The sequence below is a fragment of the Bombus flavifrons genome, chromosome 8 (genome assembly GCF_040668555.2).
Source record: "Bombus flavifrons isolate JBK064 chromosome 8, iyBomFlav1_principal, whole genome shotgun sequence".
In the NCBI taxonomy this organism is placed as follows: Eukaryota; Metazoa; Arthropoda; class Insecta; order Hymenoptera; family Apidae; genus Bombus; species Bombus flavifrons.
This window is the reverse complement of record NC_138449.1, coordinates 10,776,289-10,789,573: the sequence shown is the minus strand read 5'-3', so window position 1 is coordinate 10,789,573 and position 13,285 is coordinate 10,776,289. Positions and strand designations below refer to the sequence as shown.

The 13,285-nt window shown below is 42.2% G+C and overlaps 1 protein-coding gene across 1 annotated transcript in view; it reads right to left on the bottom strand.

The window, feature by feature from the left end:
- Nucleotides 1-13,285, bottom strand: part of Gfrl (Glial cell line-derived neurotrophic family receptor-like) — a 220,476-nt gene that overhangs the window by 120,344 nt on the left and 86,847 nt on the right. Inside the window, exon 2 of the mRNA XM_069118701.1 lies at nt 12,692-12,814. Within this exon, the coding sequence (XP_068974802.1) occupies nt 12,692-12,814 (123 nt within the window). The remainder of the gene's footprint in view (nt 1-12,691; nt 12,815-13,285) is intronic.

The window sequence follows — 13,285 nt, the reverse complement described above, 5'->3', positions numbered from 1 at the left end:
CGATATCTCGCTCTTTCGTTCTCGTAAAAAACAACTTCTCGGTGAATAAATAACAAATAAATATCATACGTATAAACGCGACATAGGATTATTGAAACTACACTGACGTCTCCTAGGAATTTTTCAGGAATTGCAGATGCTTAGGCGGCCAATTTGCGAAATTGAAACGCTGCTTTGTCCTTAAACGGCCTGACCGACTCTGACCCGGTACCTTGCTCGCTCTTTGATATTTAAATCTGACAATTTAGTACCACTTTCGAATAATCGTATCAACCGATCTCCTATCCCGTAATACGTGGAAAGTTGCGGATCGTAACGAAGCGAAACAGAAACCGATCGGCGGGAAATAGTTTCAGCGAGAATAACACGATCGCGGCGGATCGACAATGAAAATAAAATTCGGTTACATTCGAAACCGATACGATTCGAAAACTGCAAGGCAATATGAAAACAGATTTAATAAAACAGGAAACAAATCAACCGTGGCGAAAATAAAAAGTATACGGTCCGCTATCGACTAGAAACGACACGGTTAGAAGATTGATTGTTCTCTGAAAACAAAAGGGAACCAATAAAAAAAAGAAGAAAAAACAACGGAAACAACGTTGTAAAACTTGCTTCGTATTATCCTACGGGGGGTTGAGTCGATGGTAGCGTAGAAGTCGTGAACACGCTCAAATCGTCACAATGCACGATATTGCACAAAACCGAGGATCTGGCAGCTGCAGTTGCAGCTGCACCGACGCTGATACCGTCCTGTCTCTCCCGTTTAATGCTCCCATACCGCGCCTATGCACCATGCTCTACGAGAACTCGCATGGTCACTGTTAGATAGCGGTTTCAGGGAGCTACGCGATGCAGAGAAAGCAGGAGAGAGAACGCCACGAGATCATACGTACATACGTTTGTACGATTGTGCACCACCCATCTGCGTTCTGCGAGGTGGACCACCAACCACTATCCGAAACATGTGCCCTTGTCTCCATGGATAGCACAGGTGATACCTTCATCTCTATTCAAAGCTAACCGCCGTGCTCGATTTTACCTTTTAACCGAATTAAATAGGAATTTTCACTACGATAGGCAGAAACGGTGTCTGTTTCGTTTGATAATTCCGAAAGATGGTCGATAGCCTTAGACTGGGTAATCATAAAATTGATACAGAGCTAGCTCGATAGTTGAAAATTCCGTCTAAACGATTCAATTTGCCGATCCTTTTTCCCTGCTCGAGCAAGAGACAGTGCTTACTTTGCTTCTTTAGTCTCATTTTTCGATCAAACGTTTTCTTCGCAAGAAACGGATGGTTAGCCTGGCTAAATGAATCTTCTTTTGTCTTACGAAAGAACGTCGCAAGAAACTCGCAGCTTCTTTACGATTTTTATAACCGCGGTGGAAATCGTCAGAGTGAGGAAAACGTTTCTCGATGGGCTTTCATTAAAACGGCCGAATTATTTCCTAAGTAACGACTTTAATTCCGATGAAAATGTCCTGCTTTTTACCGGAGATAACGACCTTATTATATCGAGATCCTGGTTAGCAACTTTTTACCAGGACTCTCGTCTCTATGTTGCGAAATGTTCTTCGCAATACACGCTCGCAGATTTGAACGCGATAGTTCTGCTTTGTATTCAACCTGAACTTCCATATTCGTTACGTGCGCCAAAAAAAAAAGAATTATTATCCCTTTTTTTTCTTTTCTTTTAGTCTTCCCGTCTGTTTTTCATTTCGTACTCGTACGCCAGGTCGGCTATTAGTTTCTCTTATCCATTATATCATAAACGCCAAAATAGCTAATTAGTTTCTTTCCTTTTTGAATTGTTTAATTGAGGAGGACCGCGCGCGCGTGTCTATTTTATTTCTTCTTCTTTCAATTTCGTTCGAAAGTTGACGGAAAATAAAAGATCGAAATTCAATTAAGGTAACGTACGGTATTTTTATGAAATCGAGCAGAACGAAACATAACAAATTAGAGTGGCCACGTTGTCAGGAAAATAAAAACGCGGGGAAATGCGTTTGTGAAAAAACGTACCGCGCGCTTCGAGAAATCGATGTGGATGAATTTATCGATACTTGCACAATTGCGTTCTCTATCGACGGATCGAATCGCTTTGTCTCTATTTCAGTCTCGATATTTCGACTATCTAATTTACCATAGCATCTACAAGTGAAAATGCAGCCGTATCGTTCTAGTACAAACGCGTATCCCGCAGGACACATGGAAATCGTAGGACTGTATCGCGATCTATTGGGATTTGTTACATCAAAGTAACCACCGGATCGAACGATTAAAGCGATGTAAAAATATGAAAGTTCAAAGGATGTAGCCGATGTTCGGACGTCGAAGATAAAAAGGGCGCACACCGCAAATGTAATTGCAACGTTTATTAAATCTTCCGCGATCAAATGGCCACGCGTTTCCCCGATTTTTATTAAACAGCCTCGGAAAAAGCTTTCGATTCGAACGGTTACAAAGCGAGCGACATCGGCTTTTGATCGCGTCGGATCCCTATTGTCCCGATTCTCATTCTCTTCTATAATTATCATAAAATCCGTGTGACCCGCGCGCTTCTATATTCGTTTTTCGAACGGTAAAAATATTGCTTGCCTCGTAATATTTCAGCTATTGAAAAGAGAAAAAAAACCGGGGCGTGGAAAAAACTTTCGCAAAACATTAAATTAACGGCATAAATCCCGGAATTTCTATTTTTATCTCTGTATTATTCTGAGTTTTTCATCGTCGTGCTTGTCCGTTCGTCATTGATGCGCGGCGTGGGGCTCCCTTTCGTTCTCTCTTGTTCCACGTCGCGCTTTAATTATCAGAATACGTTCCGGAAATACCGTGCCGTGATGAAGAGACCGGTGCGTTGATAAAAAGCACAACCGATCGTGGCCAGGGCCGGCGCGAGCCTCTGTTATAATTCATCAGCGGCGAAAAATGAAAAGCGAAAAAATATGTGCAGCCAACGGATAGCTCGCGATCTCCAACAAATCGGAGGCAGGATACGCGACACCAGCCTCTTTCTCTTTTCCTTTCTATCCTCGCGTTTTCCTTTTTTCTATCCGCTTTTCTCCGGCGTATGTTCACCTAGGAACACACGCAGACACGTGCACAACGTGCGAATCCCGTACACAGCCATACAATTTTCCCTCCTCCGTCGCTATCTTTCTCCTACCTAGGCCATTGTGCTCAAGAACTGTGCACGACGCTTTGCCGTAACAACGTACATTGTATTTTCGAACAATGGGAGGATCCTTCTACCGTCCCCATCACCGTTTCCACCCTCTTTGCCACCTTATCGGTGCTTTTTTCCACGGCAAGACCACGCTTTCCGCGCTTATTAATGGCGGCAAGCGGCAAGCGACCGTTGAGCTTCGATTTCGAGCAGTCGCGTTTTATTCCGGCATCGTTCCTTTTAAAATTATCTCCTTCCTCTTTCTTCCAGAAGTTTTCTCGGCGATCTCTATTCGCGGATCAACGAGAACCGATTCGTTTCGACGTCAGTAGCCCAGATTCTCTTCCACGCTTTTCCTAAAAGACCCGACTTTATTTCCTCCTCAATTACGTTTCCGCGAGACTCCGGCAGCATAATACTCTGCCGATTCTTTGTTCCATTAATTAAATAACCCGAGAATCCTGTTATTTGCTCTCACAATAACCTCTGTCTACGACACGGACGAACGTTCGTTTGAAAAATCGAAATTCCGAGAGATTCTCGCGATCGCAACGGAATATCCCGCAGCCGTGCCGCCTTTCGCGGAACGATTAAAAAGTTACGGAGCATGAAAATATAAAAGAGACGAAAGAAACGTCCGTGATGTTTCACGGCGATGAAACTTGCTGAACTTTCCTCCTCGGATTTCATCCGGATTCTCGGCATCGTCAATCCTGCGCGTTTAAAAGTAACGTTTCCCGTTCTCCGGTAAAACTCGGCCGACGAAATAATTAACCGTTTCATTTGAAGGAAAGTGCGCGTGGATTCGAAAGAAGCTCTTAAAGCGGAGGACGTAACCGACCGGGTCTCGGGAAACACAGCGACCGACTAATCAGCTTGTCCTCATTGTACAGTCTGTGATTTGCAACCAATGAACCAATGGGAAAGTTTGCGCTCGTCTCGCGTTCCTTATACCGTAGAATCCCCGAGAAGAAAGTTCCGCTAGAAATAACGTAGAATAAAAAACCAAGGATTCGGAAGCCTCGTGCCAAAACGACTCAAAATTTCTTCTTTTCTATGGCCGATAACGGTGGTCGGTAAATTCGACGAATAGCAGGGTAACGACTAGAATGTCGCGTGTACTTGGCTGGCAAGTTATTTCGTCGTAGAAATTAGATTGTACGCAACGTCCTCGTGAAACGATATTGCCGTATTCGTTCGCAAAGTGATTTTCGTTCGTGCGCATAATAACCAACGACGAGGCAGAATTTTCCCCCGACGAACGGGGTAGAACGACGATCGAGGGTTTAACGGAAGGGTGGTTTGTCTACCGGTTGCCATAACAAGGGACGAAGGGCCGCGTGCTCGTATATTCCGGATCATTTTACCGTATAAACGTTTAAGCAGCAAATTGATTGCCCCTACGGCTCATGCTAAACCCAATAAATGTAATCGTGCTCACCGATTATATCGTTGCAAAATCGTGTGCGATCGTGCACGTAATCAAACGCGTAAATTTCTACGCGACACCGTACAATTAAACAATGCTGGCTTACCATACTCGAGGATAAGCAGTTTTAAGTTGCCTCGTTATCGGCCAATCGAGAAATCTATCTGGATTTTCCATGCGTTTTTGCATCTCGATAAGTGGCCATCGAGCCAACGATCGGTTTTTCTGCCTTGCGAATTTTACACAACGATTTTCACGAGGTCACCCGATCGATATTTTTTACCACGCAACATATGATTTTCGTACGCATCGATTCGCGTCGTCAGCAACTTGGTCACTTGTTCGAAGTTTGGAAAAACTAGCGAGCCAAAGGGGAAGCGAACAAGCTCGGCCAAGGAAGAATTAAGGTTGTTCTCGATTTTCTAAAGCAGTTTCTTATCGATACACTGTTAACGAGATAATCCGGTCAGCAACGAAATTACGTTTACAGGAGACTTTTACGTTAAAGCGCCTGGCTAACGATACCCACTACGTCGTGCGGCAATCTTTTTCCTTAAGTTTCTATGAAAACTAAACGATCGTCGGAACGTTGTGAAAAAAACGTCCTTAAGATAGAAGCCCCGATAGCGACTAAATGAAAATGGCTTCTTCCCGAGTCGAGCTTCTCCTTGAGAGTACACCTACTGAAAAACTCTCGCCTCCAAAGGAGGAACGCCTTCGATTCATGAAGCTGCCCAGGCTTGGAATATATTTTCGGGAACCTTTCGCCATTTTATTTCGAAATAAAAACGAATCGATCGCAGTTACAGCGACCAACGCGAATACACAAAATTCAGAGCATTATATTGCAAGTTTCGAACGTTGATCCGAGATGCGAAAGTCACACAAGACATCCTACGATTTTACTTTGTCGCCAGTTTCGTGCAGCATCGTTGGAATTCGCGTTGAAACGCGAGCGTTTCTAAACTGAAAATCTGTCCGGAATTCCTCTCCTATTAATTGCCTTTCTCCTTGACTCGAGGAAAAATTACACCCTAAGCTCTGGTTGCTGAAACGCGAGGCTGAAAGTAACGAAGCTGGCGTTGGCTAACGCGTGTAACGGAGGCCGCCTATTATAATCAAAAAGATTCGTTTCAAGAAATCGCCGCATTCTGAACGTTACATCTCGTTTCGATTGAAATGGGCCGCATGAGACGCGAATGATCGGTCCGTGATGATCCCAGTTCGCCTGAAAGAGAACGCGAACAACGTAAGATAGAAGCTATCCATCGCGAAGAAACGCAAGCCTGATAGGATCGTCGAGTATTATTTTGTTTCCACTGAATTAATTTGGCTCGCAGTTACAGCAAGTAAATTCGTTTATACCTTCAGGCGTAATCGATGATTTGGCTCGAGTTCAAACAATCAATCATTCGCTCGGCCAACTGTTGACCAAATGAAAGCGTTATTTCAAATGACACGGGGATTCCCGGTGCGGGCTCGGTTTAACCTTTAACCAGACTGTCGAATATGGGACAGGAAACATAAACTTCGGCTTGTGCAGTTACACGCGCCACGATTTGTACGCGGTATTTACTGCGAGCATAAATAACACGACGATTTCGCGTTACGTTAATTATGACAATCATTTAAGCTTGCCAATTGTTTCGAACAATCGCGTGTAAACGATATTGCTGAAATCTGATTAAAAATTAGCCGGACATAGGATTCGACTAGTTCGATAATGTCAAGAATTTAGGCAATGGCCTAGAAGAAAATGTTAATGAATTTATCCTCGTCGATTCTATAAATTGGTATCGGCGGGTTAAAAAGCGAAGCTATTGCCCGGCAAGCTCTCGTTCTAAGTTTCCCACAGTACGTATACATTCAGTGGAATCGATCGTAATGGTCGGCGCGTGTACCTTTCGCGGCGTTAGTGATAAGCCCCGAAAGCATCGGGATTAGTATGTGACGATAAATCAGAATTAATTTGAATGTCCACGCTATCCCTTTTAACGTTTTACTTAGTCGACGAAGCGGAGAATCGAAAAGAGAAGGAGGCGGTAGACAGAAGGAGAAATCGGAAATGCAAAGGAGATGAGGTAGCAAAGCAAGGCGAACAGAGAAACGGAGAGAGCAAGCGAAAGGGACACGATGGGAAAAGTGCAGGAAGATTCATAAATCCAAATAAACGTTTGGAACCTCTTCTGCCTTGCAGATTTCAAACAATCGCGATTCCAAAGCGAATTCGAATATCCCTTTCTCTTCGGTTAATATTCCTTTTCGCGTTATTCATTGTTCTGACGTATGATCAGCGGTGGCACAGGACAAGGGTCCTCTAACGACGACTTGACATTTGAATTTTAAAGTTAAATCTAGTCTGTGCATTATTACGCGGCCGACAGGTAATTTCTGCGCCGCTTGGCTAAAATTGTGCGCACGCTACTTACTTAAACCGGAGCCATTTGTAAAATAATTATTCGATTATTTACATTCAGATACATACATTTATTCGACATACATTCGATACATACATTCGATTATTTACATTCATTACATATATATATATATGTATAGTGAAAATTAATTTTATAGGCTTGGTATAACAAAACGGAGAAAAACGTTATCCGGGTAAAAATAGTTTCGAACTGGAAAACTAGCTGGAGATATGAAGGAATTAGTACTAAGCATAGAAAATGCTCGATGCTTCTGGGATAAAGGGAAACGCTTGAATAAAAATCTGCACGTGCTGGAACTCATAAATCTCGGCGCGTACGTGACGCTTCAACCGAGATTGGAAAGCTTAATCTTGACTGGGAAAATTGGCCCTTAACAATGCAGCCACTCCTATCCTCGATTCGACTAACAATAAGCTAAACCGATTTGTCAGCCTTTAATTTATAATGTATCGAAACAACTTTGGTTCGAGGGATTGCTATTATAAAAGTTGTACGCGTTATTTGTAAGTCAATTAGAAATTTTCCAAGTATACCGCAATTTGCATAGTAATGACTTTTCGCGCAACACAAATAGCTTGAAACAAGCAATTAGCTTAGCAATTATAATCCCAAGGAATCGCTCTAATCTATTTTACTTGATTACTTATTCCCTTCGAATCAGAACGATCAATGAATAATTTACATAACTGTCAAGTTTGCAGGAAATCCCCTATAATCATATCGCTCGATTCTCATTAATACGATCGTCTTTATTCGATAAACAGGCTATTGGTTTGCCTTGACAACCTCGAAATCAATCATCCAAGAATCCCAGAAATTAAAAGACATACGAACCACAGGCGTCTCGATGATCATACCTTCTCGAACCTGGAACGCAACGTAATCGAAAGATTACAGAGGAAAAAAGAAAACTCGCGAGATAAAACATGGAAGGGGTGGTCGTTATTTAAGGACGTAAGTAGCACCAGCCGCAAAATGTCACCGATGCCTTTTAATAAGAGAGTCTTGCCATACCATATCCTCTGGTCGACACGTTATTACTTTGGACGTCTGCATACTTGGTACGCCTCCGTCTGTGCCTTCATCACCGAGTAGCAACTCCTGCTGAGGATCGCAGCCTACACGGTATGACGTGGCGTGTAACTGCAAATAGATAGGTGGAAAAAGAGTGCTCAAGCGGAACGACCGGCTCATATAAGGTTCAGTCGGTTCACAAGTATCCGTACACACGGACCGAGGTTCCGAGAAGTCACGAAATCCCAAATCGACTAGGAATCCCCTTCCCACGCATCCTCTATCGACCGATTTTCTGGACAAGCCTCTCTAGCGGGTCGGCTGTCAAGCGCACAACCCTCAGGAAGCTGGAAAGGTACGCTCACGAAATTTCACTTCGGACAGCAAAATGGAAACTGAATCCTTCTTGTCGGCCAGAATGGCTGAATGCAGCGAATACGATGTCCACCCGCTGATTTATCATGGACTTTCTTCGTTAACACGATGACGAGCGGCGGTACTTTATTCGTTTTCATTGTCGACTTTCCACTGGCGGTTTTAAGGTTTAACGTTAGTCCGTTTGTAACAGTTAGCACGTTTGTAGAAGAGAAGAGGAACAGTGAAAGAAAGCTCGTTTCTTCGATATTAAGAACAGAGTACGTTCGTAGTCGCGCTATTTGCCGGGAAATTTTCAATGAAAATGAATTGAGCAGATAAAGCCGGATACTCGAAGAGACAAAACTCGCGAAATGAAACGCAAATTCTTTGAATTTTGCGATCAACGAAAGCAAAATGGAACGAATATTTTGCGATATGTGACAGAGAAATAATGAATTTAAACGTTCCATTGAAACTGGAATTATTCGTGAGCGCCGTGAAAATCAGTGACGAATCGTCGCTACTTTCGAATAAAGTAAAAGCATTTATTAATCAGGTTGCAGATAACAACAAATCGATTACGTAAATTAAAATAGGACAGTGCACAGGAGCGAAATGTGCACAAAGGGAACGAAACGGGCCATTCAAGTTGCGCAATTAAACGATCGTTCAATCAGAATTATACAAGCGATATCGAATAAACATACAACTGGCGCAGCCAGTTTGTCGAGAATGAATAAGCTTTAAGTGTAAGATCAACGCCGAAAGCAGTTTACGGAATAACAACTTGCTATCTGCGAAGATTTTCCTAGAACCCAGCGATCATTTTCATCGATAAGGTTAACACGAAATGGAGGTCCGCTATGGTCGACAATATTCATCGTATGGGGCACTAGCGCGCGAAATAAGGGTTGCGGATAAGATTATGGCAGCTCCTGTGGTTGTTCAGGGAATGTTAACGATCTGGAAAACCGTTCATATTGGTACTTTCTATATCGTGTTTCTTATCCACAGTTTTCTGCTGACTTACAAATATTCGACAAATCGTTGATCCGATCGATATTACATTTCTTACAAGTTTTTCTATTATCATCTTAAAAAGAAACATTTTCTAACCGCCGATACAGATTTTTTACAGTTTTGTCATATAGATATTATTTCCGTACGTTATTCGATTCGATTATCGAACGTGGAAATAACAATGTAACTTTTTCAACAGCAATTATTCACAAAACGTAGCTAACAATAAGTTTCAAAGCAACGCTAACTCCGCTAACTACGAAACTTCTTTTACGAGTGTAATTGCGCTGATGAAATTGCAGTGCACGGGACTATCTAAGAGACAACAGCGGTATATGGTTGGAAATGCGTCGAGTACATCGACAACTTCCGGTTGACCTATCTCTATGCGTTCCGCAGCTGAAATTTCGACTGGCGCCGACCGTGAACAGGAAGCCTCACGGATCGATATCTCGATTCGTGTACCGGGGGCCACACTGTTTATGGACGGATGATTATGAGCTCGATGAATGTCCATCGGTGAATCCGACGAGCCAACGAACGCGAGAATAGCATAAATGCTGGAATATTGCAACCGGGAATTGTAATTTTAGCGTAATTTACGATAACCTCGATCGCCATGGGAATCAGTGCCGCGCATATAAATAAAAACTTTCTAATTACACGACCGAGTTCCAGTCTACAGACAGAGAGCAATAGGAAAACAAAAAGGGAACGGGTCTGTCCATAAAAATAGTCGAGTAAATACGCGGTAAAAGTAGGAAAGTAGTATCTAAAAGGTAAAAAGCGCGTCGATGCCCTTTCACTTGGATTTCCCAGGGGTATTCTGAAAATTATCAGAGTCCCAGAATTTCCAAGCTGAAGAATTTACGCGAGTCTCCCTCGATACGGTCTCAGAAAGCGATACCGCTAGCTTCTTTCGTATCTGTTGAATCTCTGCGCAATGAAATATCGAAATTACATAGCACGCTCCTAGCATAGATTATTCGTTTCTGATCGTCGGCGAATCGACGAAATAGAAATTTCTTTGCTAACTCTCTTAATAACCGTAAGTCGGCCGATTCATTTACTTGTACTACTTATTTTCACGATAGCGTAAGAAGCGGCTTAGCCTTTCATCGAAGTCGTGATTTATTAAATACACGGTAACTGGCATGTGCATGTTGTAAGCGGAACAGAATTAAAAATTTAATCGATGATTGTTCATTGGTGATCTCTGAAGCGAAACGCAATGAACGTTTCATGGTTGAAAAAACACTTTCGCCGACGATTCATTCAAGCGTATGTAATCCAGCGTGCACGTAGATGTACGATTCTACTCGAAATTAATATTTTTCACGATGTTAAGCGATTTTGCCATGGACAAGGAAATAGTTAATTTGTAATGAAAACCATGACCGGTGGTGGTGGTGGTGACTCGGCAGTCGATAGTTTTCGTCATTTTTTCGAGGTCGGTGCGTCAGCTGAATCGCGAATTGTTAATTTCGGACTGGAACCTTTCCGGCCAACTGGACTTTTCCAAGCGTTTGCTTTGAATCACGAGAAAACGCGCTAATTAATTCGCCGAAGCAGTCATTCGGAAAATAAACCGTTTCGCTCGACAACTGCTGCTGCTCTCCCGTTTGGCTACTCGATTTTTTCCACCGTGTTTCATACTTCCAACGTTTTATTTAGAATAACGATATAATTTTTCAAGAAAAAAAGGCTCTCTCGATTATGGAATGGATGGTAGTTCCTATCATCGAATTACTGATCGACAATAAATATCTAAATTACACCGAGATTTCGATCGTTCGTCTCCTACGTGAATCCTTGAAAAAATATAATGATTTTGTGAGGGAAAGAAGGGCCTAGTAAAGTTGCACGCGATTTAAAATGTGCCAATCAATGTGCTGAGAATTTTTTAATTACACGTAATTCACGGGAGAAGTTCTGCATGTTAATCTACTTCGCTTTGCAAAGCGTTTCTCTGTTCATGCTCGCGGTCGCACGTGTACCACGACGATATCACGCTTCCAGCCTCGTTTACTCGGTAAATTAAATACGAATTAATCCCATTTTCCCGAGACGCGTACGAAAGAGCACGTTTTAACGGTCTTTCCTACATTTTACTTTCGTTAAAGTAAAACGTATCTAATTCCATTATTATGTTGAAGGGCCGTCCTTCTGTTTGTTTTAATTTCCAGCCACGTTAGGGCTGTATTTGCCCCGATTTTTGGGATCGTTCATTAAATTTAAACGTAATTCCCCCGGCGCAAAAACTCCATAATACAGTTATCCGAGTTATAACTCGCGCGACGTGTAAAACTACGAGCTTTGGGAAAAAGAACATCGGGAAAAAAGAGCACCTGATTAGAGGATACGTAATATTCAAAAAGTTCGAGATTTAATCTGGCCACGGTTTGGATTTAATTATTTGCACGACACGGCCGGACATTTTTTTCACCAAAAGAGATTACGGTAAACGAAATCGGAGCAGCGTCGCTCAGACAACGTGTCATGGATATCAAACCATGCCAGTACTATTCTAATTATTAATATTGGATTTCTTGATACTCGCGGTTTACATTTTATCCAAATTACGCTCATTCTCGGATATAATTATCGGTTCTCGATAAACGATATTTGCTAACATAGCTTCTGTTTATAATGGATCATTTATAACTCTCTTTTTAAGTACAAGTACCCGGAACTGTTCGCGATCAATTATATATTAATTTCGTTCTAAACTCATAGAATGTTCGTCAACAGTAAGACCGAAGAATATAATCGTCCTCATCCATAATGTATTACGTCTATTGATATCTAGCTTCAAAATAATTTACAATGCGACAGTGTATAACCTGATTTCCGTTGCAGTTCCTGCGGATACAATAATCAGAAGAGAAAAGAGGGAGAACTGTAGGCGACTATACGAAGAGAAGAGAAAGAAGTGCGAAATGTACGAGGTCGTCGACCGTATCCTCAGTCCGCTCTGCTTTTTTATTTCTCGTTACATTGGCTAAGGGAAAGCTGCTTCCACTACTCGACACCGTTCGACTTCGCGAGCCTCTAGCTTGATCCAATCGTACCCGTCGGCTGCAATTATTTAAATCAAAGAAAACAGTTGAGTGCCGGTTCAGAAATCGCTTCCGACTCTAACGAAAGCTCTACAGGAAGTTGAATTCGACTTGTTTGCGACGTATAAAGATGTTTGCTTCTCCCTCCTTTCTCTAATACCAGTTAAAAACAATCTAAAAGAATAGTTGGTTAGTACTCACCCAGTTCTGGACCACAGACCCTCGGTATAATCTCGAGAATGGCGCTGCAGGATGGATCCTCGAAGCACAATTGACGCGCGTAAAGACAGTTCAGTATTGCAACCGGTACTTTGATGTCGGATCCTGAAAGCAGAAATATCATGGCAGACGTTAGCAATAAAGAAGAAATAAAATATCTTTATGAGGGTATACAGAGAATGAAAGTGGGAAATGGGTGAGCGAACAGAGCTTCGATAGCACAGAAAATACTTAGTAATCACCATCGCGCTGGTAAGAAAACACACGTATAATGGAACGTCGAAATGCATTCTGATTATAGAAAATCGAAGATATTCAAACGAATCAAGCGAAACAATTGGAAAATAAAACAGGGCGAGAAAGGGAGAAAATTCGCGCGAGGAAAACAATGGAAAGTTACGATCGCAATTTAATACACCATCCAGCAAAGCGTTTTTATTATTTATAGACGACAGTAATATTAGCGAAGTAACTCAGTCACGAAAAATCGCGTTTATTCATCGAACGCAAATGATCAAGATTTTTCCTTCGCAACATTTTTTTCACTCGATATCGCTCGATATTACTCGACGCGAA